Source organism: Aphelocoma coerulescens, chromosome 2, assembly GCF_041296385.1.
Source record: "Aphelocoma coerulescens isolate FSJ_1873_10779 chromosome 2, UR_Acoe_1.0, whole genome shotgun sequence".
Classification (NCBI taxonomy): domain Eukaryota; kingdom Metazoa; phylum Chordata; class Aves; order Passeriformes; family Corvidae; genus Aphelocoma; species Aphelocoma coerulescens.
This window is the reverse complement of record NC_091015.1, coordinates 150,034,178-150,048,549: the sequence shown is the minus strand read 5'-3', so window position 1 is coordinate 150,048,549 and position 14,372 is coordinate 150,034,178. Positions and strand designations below refer to the sequence as shown.

Here is a 14,372-nt window from a genome sequence, read left to right as displayed (position 1 = left end):
CCAAGACTTCACCCTCAGGTCCAAATGGTGACGATTTCCAACTGCTCAGCTCACCGAGGGAGCAACAAATCAACACTGACTCATAGGGGAACTGCCACTTACAGCATCACCCGACACCACTGGCTGTAGCTGCTGGATGTTCTGAGTCTCTGACACAAGAGACTGGAGTAGCCAAATGCTTCTGCAGCCATGTAACAAGGTCAGGAGGGTTGGGCTGGGGCTATCCTGCCCAGCTGTACTCTCTAGAGCTTCTTGTGGTTCTTCTGGGAAGAGGAGGGGGGTGTTCACCCCATTTACTTGCCAAGATCCTGGCTTGAGCTTGAGCACTTTCATTTTCTCAAGAGCTGAATTTTCCCTAAGATTCTAATCACACACAGTGTTCTTCACTTTATATCCCAAACAGCTAACAAGAGCAGCTAAAGTATGCTATCTATCTATCTATCTATATATATATATATATTTATGTGTGTGTGTGTGTGTATGTTAATTGCATTAACATGGCCTGTTCTGGTAAGCATCAACCAAAAATGCTTAATGTAGTATCCAAAAGAACTCCACAGAAACAGTAATTAAAAAAAAAAAAATCAAACTAAAAGAAAAAAAAAACCAACAATCACCCCCCCCAAAAACCTCACACACTCAAAAATGCCCCCAGCACCACACCAATCCCAATAAAAGTCATGTTTTGTTAGAGACATTATGATCTTAACAGTAAGCCATGTGGAGAGAAAAAAAGGAAAAGAAAAAAAAACAGGTATGCTTATCTGGATATGCATCAATTAACTAGAAACTGTCTTAATTAAACATCCATTATATTTAGAACCAGGAGTTGCCTATTTCCAGGTCTTCTAGGCTAGTCCACAACCACTACTGGTTTTAAATTTCCACCCCAATGCAACCTTAAAAGGGGCTGTTTCCCAGAAGTGCTTACAAGTCTCTACTGGTACTTCGAACTCCAATCACAATATTTACTTAAAACATGTGCAAATCCACTCTAATCTAAGCAGTTCATTTACTAAGATGTAAAACATGGAATACTGGTTTTCACTAAAAATTCACACATCTTTTAAAACCTGTTTTGTTCTATCAACTATGAATCCATAGTGTATTCCATTCTTTGACAGTTTTTTATAAGTTTTTGGTTGTTTTGGTTGGGTTTGTGTTGGGTTTTTTTTTTCTTTTTCTTTTTTTTTTTGGAAGCTTTGTTTTGTTTTGAATTCTGCAATACTTGAGTCTTCTGTCAGTGCTGTGCTTATAGGAATGTCAGGCATACTTCAAGTCAAAAGAAGCCCTGGTTATTTATGAAACATCAAAGTAGTTAATTCATACACACCTTACCATTGTGAGCAGGTAAATGGTTTATTAATGAAAAGCAGAGAGATTTAAATAGCAGAAGAGAAATAAAATTTAGGCACATAGGTATAAAATTCTTCATTTTGTCCCCAGGGATACAATACTCTTCACTGTACAGTCATAAGCTACAGGGCCAATTAGGAGAAATGGAAAATACCTCTAAGTTGGAATATATCAAAAACATATCAGCCACAAGAAGCTGCATTCTTGGCAAGGAACTGACATGCAGTACGTATTAGGAAAACTGCACTGGTTGTAAAAGGAAAATTAAATTTAATTTCATAATAGATGGTGCTTGTAAAAAGGCCATTTGGTAGTACTAACTGTGAAACAGTAGCAACAAGAAAAAAATTAAATATTGGGTTCCGATACTGAAATATTGTAGAGAGAAAGAAGTGTTACATGTATACAAAGTCTTTCCATTTAGTATCAATACTTTTGCTCAAAGAAAAAGTTGTGGGGAAAACTGGACAGTATGATGTTGATGTTCAGGATTACTTATATATAAACTTTGATTGGCAGATCATTAAAAATAGCTGTAAGGGAGTCAAATCAGCGTACTATGTTTGGGATGCACAGACAGCAGAGCCTCTGAGCTAAAACGTGTTCATTCATAGAGAAAGAAATAGATGCTTATAATACAATAGGAAATATAAAAGTTTACACCTAATTTTTCAAAAAGTTGAAAAGACTCCTAATGACTTTAGCAAGCTTTGTTCGTGGCCTACAAAGTCTATGTTTTCACAACTCAACAAGCATTTTTCTACAAAACTACACAAAACCAACTTCAGTCACAAATACTAAGGCAATTAGATACGATTTTGAAAGGTCAGAGTAAACTCAAGGAAAATAAAAACTCTAGAATTTTCATTTGTTTTCTAGTAAAACAGAAGTGGGTAACAAAGTCATTCTAAGAATTAAGAGACACCAAGTTCTACCAAAATAGCTGTAGAACCAAGTCTTGGAGGTCAATATTACACTAGTGTACATTCAGTTAATGTTAGTAGGAAAAATCTGTTTAAAGTTATTAGTACATGATAGTAATTAATAAATGTAAAATATCAACCTTATATTAATTAAGGTTTCCTGGAAATCAAACTGAAGCAAAACATAAAACATCCAAGCAGATTATGCTGATTTACATGTCCTATTTAACCTCTTGAACAGCAGCTGATAAAAGTGCAGAAAAGAACTATAGAGCATGTCAAGAGTATCATAAAGCAGTGAAGTACTAACCTGGTATGCTCTGTTTATTTGGTTTGCTGCCCAGCTGGCATATTTCATATTATCTTTTTTCATTTTTGCACTTGCTTTTGGATTGGAAGCAATATGACTGGCAGACTAGGAATACAATAAAATAAAAACAAAACCCAGTGTAACTATAAAACTTATGTGCATGAAATAAGAGAACATTCAGCATCCTTACAGTCCAAGTCCCATGCACAGTGACAGTGGAAAAAGACAAAAAAATTTTTAAAGTTATTGGCAAACAGCATCCAGATAAGAATTAGCTGAACTTTTTAAGCTATTGTTTGTTCTATTTAAAGCTACATTAAACTTCAGTTCAGTTGTGTATTGAGTTAAGAACCAGACCTGGACATGATCATCTAATCTAATTTGCTTTTCGTAAACTGAGAGTTATGAATTAGTTTTCCACATTCAATTTGTTACCATAGACAATATAAAATACATCACTTGTATGTCCAAATTGTCATTAAAAACATGACATTTTTCCCTGTAGCATCAGAAAACACATTTTAAAAGCAGGTAAGACTCTACATAAAGTATGTCCACTTTCACCTGAAAGAATAAAAAATATTACTTAAAAACCAAAGAGAGTTTTTTACTTATATAAATAAATGCACTGTGCAAGGAATCAATGTTACTGTGCTGGTATTCTTCAGCAATTCATCATCCTCTAAACAGGAGCATGTCTTTAAATCCTTTTTCAAGAAATTACCTTCCTGTGCAAATAATTATAATTCTTTTGAAAATACAGGCAAGACTTAAAGGTTAAGAGCACTTCAAGTAAGGAATACTTACTGGCACAAAATTGTCCATACACCAAATGCACATAAAATACTTTGTATTTTAAAACAGTGTTAATAATCTGAGCTATTAAGTTAAAACAACAGGGGGGAAAAAACAAAACAGCAAATAGCAAAGGATAATACACATGCATAAACATATTCAAAATGGTAACATGGAAAATATATAATCATGCTTACCATGTAAAGTCCAAACAGAGCTCTCATATTTCTGTTGTTAAGCTTCAGTGCTTGTGCAAAATACTTTCTCGATAGCTCAAGGTTTTCAAGCCCCCCCTGAGTGTATTTAACCTGTAAAAAAATATAAGCTCCTGAAACTTGCATGTCATTCATACCTCAGGAATTCACTTTGAAGCAATGATATTACAAAAATTCACTCCAAGTTTGTTTCACATGACATTTCAAATCAGGTTGAGTCCTATCAAAGGCCAAATACTGGCTTGGGAGAAATTCAAGTTCTTTGCAATATATACATTTTAAAATATTTAACTATAGGAGAAAAAAACCCAGCATTAAGTTAATTAATGTATTGCTACAAGATTAAAAAGTGATTACTTTTCACCTATAAATACTTGAAACCTTGGGATAGTCTCTTATGAAAAGCAGCACAAATTTAAATCTAAATTCTGACTACCAGAAATCCATACTGACAGTATGTTCCCACAGCACGCATGAAACCAGTACACAAAACAACACAATGCCTTTCATTATGTATTCAAAATAGCACACAAAGTTTAGAGTATTACTCCACTGTTTTTCCATTCATTTTTCCTGATATTAGATCAACAAGAAAGAGGGATAAATACTACAAGATATGCCTTGAAGTCTTTCTATGAGAAAGCTACTAAGGCTTTCAAGTTTTAATGTCAACCCAATTTTATCCACGTTAACTAAACAAATTAAGCCCATTCCAAGCAGTTAACAGTACAATTTAGGAAAAAAAATATAATCCGGAAAAAAAAGATAAATTCAAATGGCTAAAGCCTTGAGCTAAAACTTCTAAATTTACCTCTAGTTTTTACCTCTCTTCCCCCAGTGCTACTTTCAGGCAGAATTTGGAATGTGGATTTCAAGATCTGAGTCCACAGTAACAGGCAATATATCATAACCACCTAGGCAGCACTGCTGTAGAAAAATTTAACTTCTCATGCACTTAATTTGAAAAGCGCATAAAAACTTCAACAAGAAGAGTTCAATTAAAATTAGCTTTTGTCTTCAATAATTCCTGCCCTAACTCTTATATTTAGCTTAGTCACACTGAGTAAGAAAACACAGTTTTCAGAACATATTCAGGTCTATGAGATGTTAACATTCTCTGTGTACTCTTTTAAATCTCTTAGGGAAAAATTAAAGAAAGCATTTTCACCACTTCTGTAACATAAAAACAGAAAATGTAATCAAACATAATTGATTTTTCTGAAATACCTACTTCAGCATATTGCTGACAATATAAGTGGTTGTGTGGATTAGTCATCATAAGCTCCTCTAAGCAGAAGGCTGCCTTTGCATAGCTGAGGAATACAAAAAACAGTGATAAAATGAAACAAGAGTACACAGCTCTTCGCTTCCATTTTTTTACAGCACAATAAAAGTCTTACTTTTCCCCCCATAAAATCACAATTCACAATTAATAAAAATGTTTCATTTTAAAATGATGTTTAGAACCAAGACAAAAATACACAAAATCTAATAGTCTAGGTATATAAGGAACAGCTCACGAGAAGTATTTAATATACTTATCTCTTATTAGTAAGTGCCATTTCTTATCAGCAAGGGTGATGAGTAGAAACAGGTATTAGGTACTGTAAGATACTGAGCTGAGACTACAAAATAATTCATTTTTTTCCTAAGAAAATTCAGCTACCCGAGGATTCATAAACCCAACTACAGACCACAGCATTTACATTGTCAATTAACTTTACCTGACAACAGTCAACCACAGAACTGAGATCAAAAAAATCATACTAAGAACAGTTCTAAAATTCAAACAGATCAAATCTATGTAGGAAAATAGCATCAGACCTGTCCAAATGGGCAAATCCTTATCATTTGAAAAGAAAAGGCTAGTCCTTGAGGGTTTTTTTCTGAAGGCTTTCAGAAAGAATTAAGAAGTCAAGCTCAAAATGCAGGTTTATTGAGAAGAATCTCAGCTTCATGATCTTTCAAATAATAGAATTTTCTGCACTATTTGCATCATCTAGAGATACATGATACCACTAGTTTACGTGATAGGATTCCAAAATTCAGAGACACAAGGTTTATAAGGACAGTGTGGGTAGATATCTAATATCGCAGTAAAAGCAATTTAGCAATTATGAGACCATATTAAACTGTATTATCTGTAAAATCTTGTATCCTACAATAATACATTGTGGTTTTCTCTAATGCATATTATGACAGTTGTGTATCTGTAACAATTATCAATTTGGAGATAAAAGGGCAGCCACCTTATTCTCCAAAAGCAGAAGCCAGAATCCTCATTGCAGAACAGGGTAGAACTGAGGACTGTGTAAACCTTGTACATCTAAGTGTGTTTATGAACAACAATGAGAGCATGGTGATTTCACAAGCCCAATTTTTCCCTGTTATCAATAATAATGATGCTCACAGAAGTACAGTGAGCACAGTGAATTCTTTCCATGAACTGAATTTCTACATACTGCTTTTTACTGGAATTACAGACCAAGACAAATACAAGGAAAAGCAATTCCTTTCTTGGATTTTACTGCACAATTTCATAATAAAGATTATAGCAAAAAAATCCCAACCTAATAATGGAATACGTATGTCTGCACCACTCTCTCATTCACTTTCGTACTGACAGATCTGACAAGCTTAAATTATCTTTCTAGCTAATTTTTTTTTTAGTAGCTGTTTTCTTGGAAAAGTGGCTGGTAGATTTCCCCAAACAAATGGAAATCCAGGTATCAAAATTCTAGATTATTTCTGAAGTCATCATTTAAAGGAATTTAATAACTATTTTCTTTGAGAATGGGGTGCAAGGAGAGGTGACTGGCCAACAACTTTTCCCTCACAGTGAGAACAGCTATTTCTTCCTTGACAATTTGATTCTTCTACTACCCTCTGAAAAGGAAAGAAGGAAACAATGTGATATAATTCAGGCTGGGCTGAAGAACTAAAGAAAGAGGGGAAAAAAAAGATATGCCTTTGGGTGCAGGTTTGAATTAATGCTGTGATATTAGAAAACTTGCACTAAGGCTTTGAGCTAATCCTCTCACACTGGGATTTCCTCCTGTCACTACAGCAATAAAAAAAGCTAACAAAAACATTAAATATCCAATAAGCAAGTTACTACAACATTCAGCATTCTTGATCGCACTGGATTTTGTACCCAGGCGACCAGATGCCTCCAACTCTGGATCCATGTTTTGCTTTGAGGAGTTTTTTTTAAAGGTTACTAAAAGTTCTGGGAGAGGTAGGCTAAAAGAAAATTGGAGTATCAGTTGCTGTGATCAACTGATTTTAGAAGTAAAGAATTTACCATCTCTAACAAGTAAAATACATCACTTGAACAAAAAAAATGATGGGAAGTAAGTGCTGTTCCCTGCTGCACTCAAACCACTTTTTTAAATATCAGACTTTAAAACTTACTGAAACATACAGGTAATTAAGTAAACTCTTTCTGTTTGAAAATCAAATGCCTTCTTAAAGTATTTGGTAGCCAAGTAAGCTTGGTAATTATTTCCAGTTGAGGCCTGTTATGTTGGAAATGAGACAGCATACTTTGTACCACTAGTCCTTAAAAAAAAATATCATTGAGGTTTTTGACTTACACAGAGTGGGTTTCAAATTAACAGTTTTTATGCGGACTTAGCAAACAACTTACTCATGTTCATTGATGTAAAGTTCTGCAAGTTCATGCCAAGCTTCTTGGTCACCAACAAATCTGTATAGAGACGACAAGAGAGGAAAAAAGGAAAAAAAGAAAGAATGGGCAAGGGATTCTGCAAATGACTAGCACTGAAGCAAAAGCGTAAATTAAATGCAAATTCCATTTTAATTAAAAAGATTTATCAGAATAGCAAAACACAATCCGTATTCTTGCAAGACACTCACTGTTCCAGATACTCATTCAGCTCTCGGATGGCCTCGAGATTTTTCCCCTGGGCTTTTCGAATGGCAATCTTACGCTTTCTTGCTGCCTATGGGTTGACATTAATAAAGGATTAGGCCTCATAATTCCCTGGGTTTTTGTAAGGAAAGCAATTTGACTGTGCAAATTATTATCTCAATACCAGTGGAATTCCACAGCAGAGACACTGCTAGGTTGAAGTTTATAAACATACCCTATGACATCCCACTGAGAGATTGAAAACCTCTTCTTACAATCGCATTATGTATGCTTTTCTTTGGAGGCACAAACTGTATGCATTATTTCATTCAAATAAATGACTGTCCAGATTCTGATAATTACAAAACAGCAGGGGGTGCTAATCTTCAGCCATTCCAATGACCCCCACCTTGTCATTCACAAGATCCATGACTATAGAGGAGAAATGGTGACTGAGTCCTAGAAAATCTCACAGATGCATCTTAGCTGTCTCTGTTTAAGTATGGCTTTCAGCCATTAAAAAATATTCTTGTTGGAGTGCTGAATGCAATCTTTAACTAATGCTAAATACACAACAATTTCCTAAACAAGTCTCTCATCATTCTTGGAGCACAAAGTAGGCTCTGCAATGTAAAGGGAATACAAAATAGTCATTTCAATGGCAAAAACTGAGCAGTACTTTGATATGCGGGTAGAAAAGCATTTCAATTTAAACAATATAAAAATGAGTTATAAGAATTATAGTGTATTTAAATTTTGAAGTACATAAAAGTTGTTAGAGACCAGAAGCAGATAAGATATACAGGATTGTAATAGTGGATTATTCTGTACTTTAATCCAATATTTCAGCTTCTGAATGATGCTGGTTACAGTTTTCAGGCCTGTAGGTGTCGTCAGTCCTACAGATTATTCTGAGCTGGAAGGCACCAACAAGGATCTCATCAAGTCCAACTCTTACTAGAATGGTCTATACAGGTGTCAAACCTGTGACCTTGATGTTATCAACACCATGCTCAAACCAAGAGTATCAAAATACACTTGAGGTGTGATTGAGAACAAAGCAATCTTCCCAGCTGGGAGCAAACAGAACACCTCAGCCACCCTGAAAGTCATCAGATTAGAAATCTGAGAGAACGAAAGAAAAATACAATTCCAGCATAACATAACTCAAAGAAGGAATGCCATCAGCCTCCTTCCTCACCTCTAATCCCTGTGCTCTTGGGTGATCACAACCACTGCGGTCAGACATGACCCAACAGATGGTCTGGTGTACATGATGTCTGCCTGTACACACACTCTTGTATGCCATTTCTCCATGAGATAATAATGACATAAAGTATGAAGCACACTTTTCTGGTAATTAAGTCCCACTGCTTACTCCCTTCATAGCTCTCATCCTATTTCATATCTTATAAAGAATTTATACAGTTGGATATCACCTTTCAGAAGCCTTGACAGCACATGAACAGACAACTTTTCAACAAAATCTTAAACAATTTTAATCTTTGAATTTCAGATAGCTCTGAAATTAATTTATTCATGATGTACCCAAGTTCACAGTCACATGTGCCCTGCAAGAGTTCTTGTATATTTACAGCATTTTAAACATAAATACTCTCCTAAATAATTTTTTATCCTTTAATCATCAATTGAACTAATCAATTGCTTCCAAAAGAAGAGAGCAATAAACTAGTTCAAGCATCAAAACAGAAAAGGTAGAAATACTTTTGACATGAAGTTCATTCTTTCCTTTTAATTAATCTCCTTTATCTTCCTCACAAACACATATTCAATGAAAATTCAGTGAAAATAACTCAAGTGAGGAAAAAAATATTTTACTTTTCTGATTAAACATAAGACATAGGCAGAAAAAAAACTCATCAGGGGCCAAATTAGAACACGAGCAGTGTGGCTTCCACTGCTTCTTTGTCAAACTGCAACCTGTGAAGTTACATACATCATTCTACTTTTACTGGGAGACATCTGGCTAAAAGCCATAACTGGAAATTTTAACTGCTGACACATTTATCACTGTAACAGTAACACTCTCTATTTTATTTTTGCTTTTTAAAAAATAAAGGTAACAGCATAATTAAACTTATTTTCTTTAAATTCAAAAAGAATAATCCCACATGCTTATCATGCTGCTATTACAAACAAAACCATAGAGTAACAACCAAAAAAACCCTAACCAAAACCCCGGTGATTGTTCGCTGTGACATTTTATGGAGTTCTCAAAGCGTTTGTAAAGCAGGTCACCCCCTTGCTATGGTGGGAACACCAGGGCAACATTAACCCACTACCCAAAGCTGTCATTATACACAGCCCAGTGACCTGCCCACTGAGCCTGAAACATGAAAAAAGGGAAAGTGGGGATAACAGCATGCACAGCCAAAGGAATGCATCAAGCATTCATACAGCCAGCCAAGACAGAAGGGGTTTTGCAGGTAACAGACTACTGACTTTATAAATGTAGCTTTTTAAACGTAGTTGTTGGATTAATAACTCGGTTATTTTCAAAATTTAAAGAAATCAAGAGCCTGATCAAAGTAAACCCCTGAGAACTAAAATAATCTATTAAACGTACAAAATCAATCAGTGCATATGACAACTTAATTTGCAATGGCAAACAGGAACAGTCTACATAAGTCACTCTCCTCTTTGTTTCTAATGCAACTCCTTCAATTGCATCCAAGTCAGTCCTCCAAAAGAGTCTGGAAACACATTTTCCATGGCCGCTTTATTTCTTAACCACAGCACTTCCAAGTAACATAAATCAAAGGAGCCTTAAGACATTAATTTATGAAAAGCTACAACTATTTCTAGTCCCAAATAGAAGCTGATGTTTACCTACAGCAAGCATGTAATCTAATGCAATCTAATAACAAGGACAAAAGCATTAGACATAATTAACATATTCTGGTGGTAGTACTTAGGAATTAAATGGATTATATATACATTTGACAGAAGCTCCCTTCTGCACCAAATCCCATGAAATTTCTTCAAAATTACACTTTTACATAGGAAAAACAGTATTTAAAACTTCCCTTTTTTATCACCAAAAATATAACAGCATCTGCGTTTGGAATCTGCACTCTCTTCACCCTCAGAAATGCTGAGAGCTAAGTTTATTTACAGAAAACTCTGAGTTTACAAAAGAGAGGCTCAGCCACTCAAAGCAGTGGTGACATCCTGAGGAAGAACAAAACATTGTCTAGTAGCACAGAATTTCTGAAAGTCTTTTTAAAACCACTGGAAAGAATTCAGTGAGGATGTAGAGTTTTTTTAAAGCAAATTCTAACTTTTTCCATCACCTGAATAAAATCATAAAGCCAAGAGATATGCACAGAGGTGTTCAGTAGATCTGAAGTATTCAGATCTGTGATTCACAGTCATGATATGACAGGTGAAAAAATATAGACATGAAAACATACTACTACTGCTTTTAATTTTAATGGTATTCACAGACTACTTTCCCACCTGACTTCCTAGTTTTTCTTTGAATCATAAAGCCTATCAGGTTTTTTTAAAATAAAAGTAAAATTCAATAATTCCAGTAGTCGGTGTGTTAAGAAAAATATATACAAAAAGGTCTGCATTACAACCAAAACATGGGCTTGTTTGTGTGCTGCAAACTTCTAATTCTTGTTCTCATTTATATTGCCCATGAGCTCACTGTGTGAGTCAACTTAAGTGCTGCTCTGTGAGCTGGGGCTCACACAGTTTCCTGAGCATCCGGAGGACAGCAGCATAACTAATGACAATGTACACTCATAGGATCAATTTTTCTTTATTTCCATACAAATTAAACAAAATGCCTTACTGCACAGAACCACAACCAACACTAATAACCACTTTAGCATACAAAATTAGTTACTTGTTAAGTAAAGCCAGACTCACACCAATTCTACAGAAGCTTTACCTAGCATTTATATCATACTTCCAATTTATTACCTGCCTTACAACCAGCTGATAAAAGAAAACCAGGCAATTTCATGTTTTATTACGTTAAAGGTCCTTTTTACCAAAAACCTCACATACCAAAATACAAACTCACTTTTAAGGGACCTACTGCAAGATACTAAAAAACTGCAAAATGCAGAGTACAAATCTGTTCCATTATTAATTTCAAGGTGACCAAGAATATTCTTGAGAAATTTATTTTTAACTACAGGGACTTAAAATTATTTTGAAGTCTAAGAAGCCTACTAAAATAGGCACAATTACCTTGATAAAGATTTAAAAAATAGCATTTAGAGAGTACATTTCAGTTCTTCACATCACAACAGTAAGGCTTTCTAGAACAAGCCTCATACAAAAATTAACTCAATCTTCTTTCTCCTTCCACCTTAAGTAAAAAGGAAAAGGCAAAACCTCCAGTGCTGTAACAAGATCTGCAGTGTTTGACCACGCAGATACTATGACATGGATTTCCCCCATCAATTTTCCAGAGTTTAAAGCAAAACTCTAAAATGGTTATTGGCTAATTCTATAAATCCACAATTCTTAATTGAAACATACATGCATCTTAAAGTAATACTTTACAGATTCAGTATCATATGGACAAAGGTACTTCAGTATGTACAAATTTATTAAGGAGTGAACCTAAGGTATTTCTTTGAAAGACTAAAAATCCCTAATCTGGCATAAGAACTAATTCTCCATTTGTCATGATTCTTTTCAATTAGCATTAAGTAGACTCAAAACGAAGTGAGGACTTGAACATTTATCAACTTTTGGATTTCATTAGTAAAACATACCAAAAGAGAGTCTAACATTGTTCTAAATTTCATGGCTGCAAAGAAAGTATTAGTAGGAGAATTTTCAGGGATTAACACCCCTAGGAAAGGAACAACTTCTTATCTTTATAACTACTACAGCATTAAACAAATGATACTTTTCATTTTAAAAAGATTTTTTTCGCTCTTTTTAATATTTTAGAAAATGTGCATTTGGTCTAAGAGTCTGATACACTGAAACATTTTTCTTGAAATTGCAATATGCAAATCAAAACAAGTGTAAAGAGCTACAACAAAGATACACGGAAAAAATTACACAGGTGTCAAAAAATAGCACGTAATCAAAAACAACCACAATAAAGAATGTATTCTTACCAGAATTCAGACTTTTTTTCAAAGTCAGTTACGAAAGACAGTTAAGTCCTGCAAACCTATGCAGGCACAGAGCTACTGGGTTGAAGCTCCTCCTTGAGGGACAATTTCAAAGCAAAACATTTTTCAAAGCAAAAATTCTGGGGGAATCCAATAAACAACCTATAAAGGCTAACACCAGCATGGAGCAAATTGGTAGAAGCTGTAAAGGCTGAAAAGCTAAAGCCTGGAATTGGCAAACAGGACAGATGCTATATACCAACAAAAAGTAAGAACAGTTTACACAGGGGAAAGCAAGGCTTCCCTAATCTACTGGAGTTCTTCAAGGAGTCACTAAGTGTAGATGAATAAAGATCCATGTAAAAGTAATCTTTGACTTAAAAAATAATTTCAATAAGATGTCTCACCCTGAAGCTGAAAGCTCCAAAGGAAACTAGAGTTACCCCAGTCTAACAGGGGATGGATGGATAAATAAGTAAAAAAGGAAAGAGTTCTCTGCACTGAGAATCCCAGCATCACCTGTACTAAAAACTACTAATCAGCACTCCTGATAAGTGATCTAACAAGGGAATTAATAGTGATGTAAAGTTAACTGTCGATAAGGAGTTCTTTAAGTATAAAGAACAAAAGACAACAGCAAAGAATAGCATTCAAAATAATGAATACTTTTATCAGCAAAATAAAACAAACCCTGAAACTTAATCTACATAAGTGGCTGCATATAGGGTCAAACAATACTAATTTAATGCACACAAAAAAGCTGTCTGAGTTTGTCTAGTTAAGAGGGAGATACTGGACTTGCAATAAACAGTTCTATAAAACATCAGTTCAGTGTTCAGAAGCCATCTTAAAACAATCTAAAAACCCTGTTCCAAAACCCAAAACTGAAAATACGGTGATACTGGAATTATCAGAAAAGAATACAGAAAGAAATACAGAAAAGAATATAGAAAAGGATACAAAAAAGGATACAGAAAAGACACATCTGTGGCATCATTTTGTTATAATTTAAGTTCATAATACTCTTGCATTTTTAATACTGACTGCTGTTCTGTACTCTCATTTCTCACCCAAATAAAGGAAAAAACACAGAACTGACACTCAGAACAGCAGCAGAGTTAAAGGCACAAAATGGCAACAAGAATTGCTGCACATTAGGACTTGTTAGTTTAGAGGGGAAAAAAGTGCAAAAGATCCCTAAAGTCATGAGTATTAATAAGGTGAAAACAACTGCTGACAGTAACAGGCAAATTCTGAGGCATTAAATAAAATTGTTAGATTGAAGGTGTGGGAAAGAAAAAAAAACAGGAGATTTGCCCAATCCATTAATCAATTACAAAATTTAATTTCTCAATTATGTTGTAGATGTAGGCATGGCAAACTTAAACAAATTTAAAATAAATCTATGCATAAATTTAATGAAGAGCCATTAAAAACAGAGTTATCACTTCTGGCACAGGAAAACTGCAACATGAAGATGAAAAGAAAGTGGCAGAACAGACCACAGCATACTGTCATTGCCCTGGTCTTACACACCTCTGGATCTGCAATAAGTCAGACATAGGACAAGTAAAATGGACTTTTGCCACAACTGCAGTACAGCTGTTCTTATGTTCTCAAATACTCAATTTCAAGATACAAAATCTCCATCAACATTTGGAAGTGCTACACTCACAAAACATGGGAAAAATGGAATGCATTCTGCTCTCTTCACTGATCACAACTGAAAAAGAAGCAAAAAAAACCTGCAATGGTAAATGGTGCTCCATCAAAAGCAAAAAACCCGTA

The 14,372-nt window shown here is 34.7% G+C and overlaps 1 protein-coding gene across 1 annotated transcript in view; it reads right to left on the bottom strand.

The window, feature by feature from the left end:
* The window catches only part of EMC2 (ER membrane protein complex subunit 2), a 36,517-nt gene that overhangs the window by 3,662 nt on the left and 18,483 nt on the right, over nucleotides 1-14,372 (bottom strand). The window contains exons 6-10 of the mRNA XM_069005355.1: nucleotides 7,479-7,564; nucleotides 7,249-7,308; nucleotides 4,831-4,912; nucleotides 3,582-3,692; nucleotides 2,590-2,694 (exon numbers count right to left, since the gene is read on the bottom strand). Of these exons, the coding sequence (XP_068861456.1) occupies nucleotides 2,590-2,694; nucleotides 3,582-3,692; nucleotides 4,831-4,912; nucleotides 7,249-7,308; nucleotides 7,479-7,564 (444 nt within the window). The remainder of the gene's footprint in view (nucleotides 1-2,589; nucleotides 2,695-3,581; nucleotides 3,693-4,830; nucleotides 4,913-7,248; nucleotides 7,309-7,478; nucleotides 7,565-14,372) is intronic.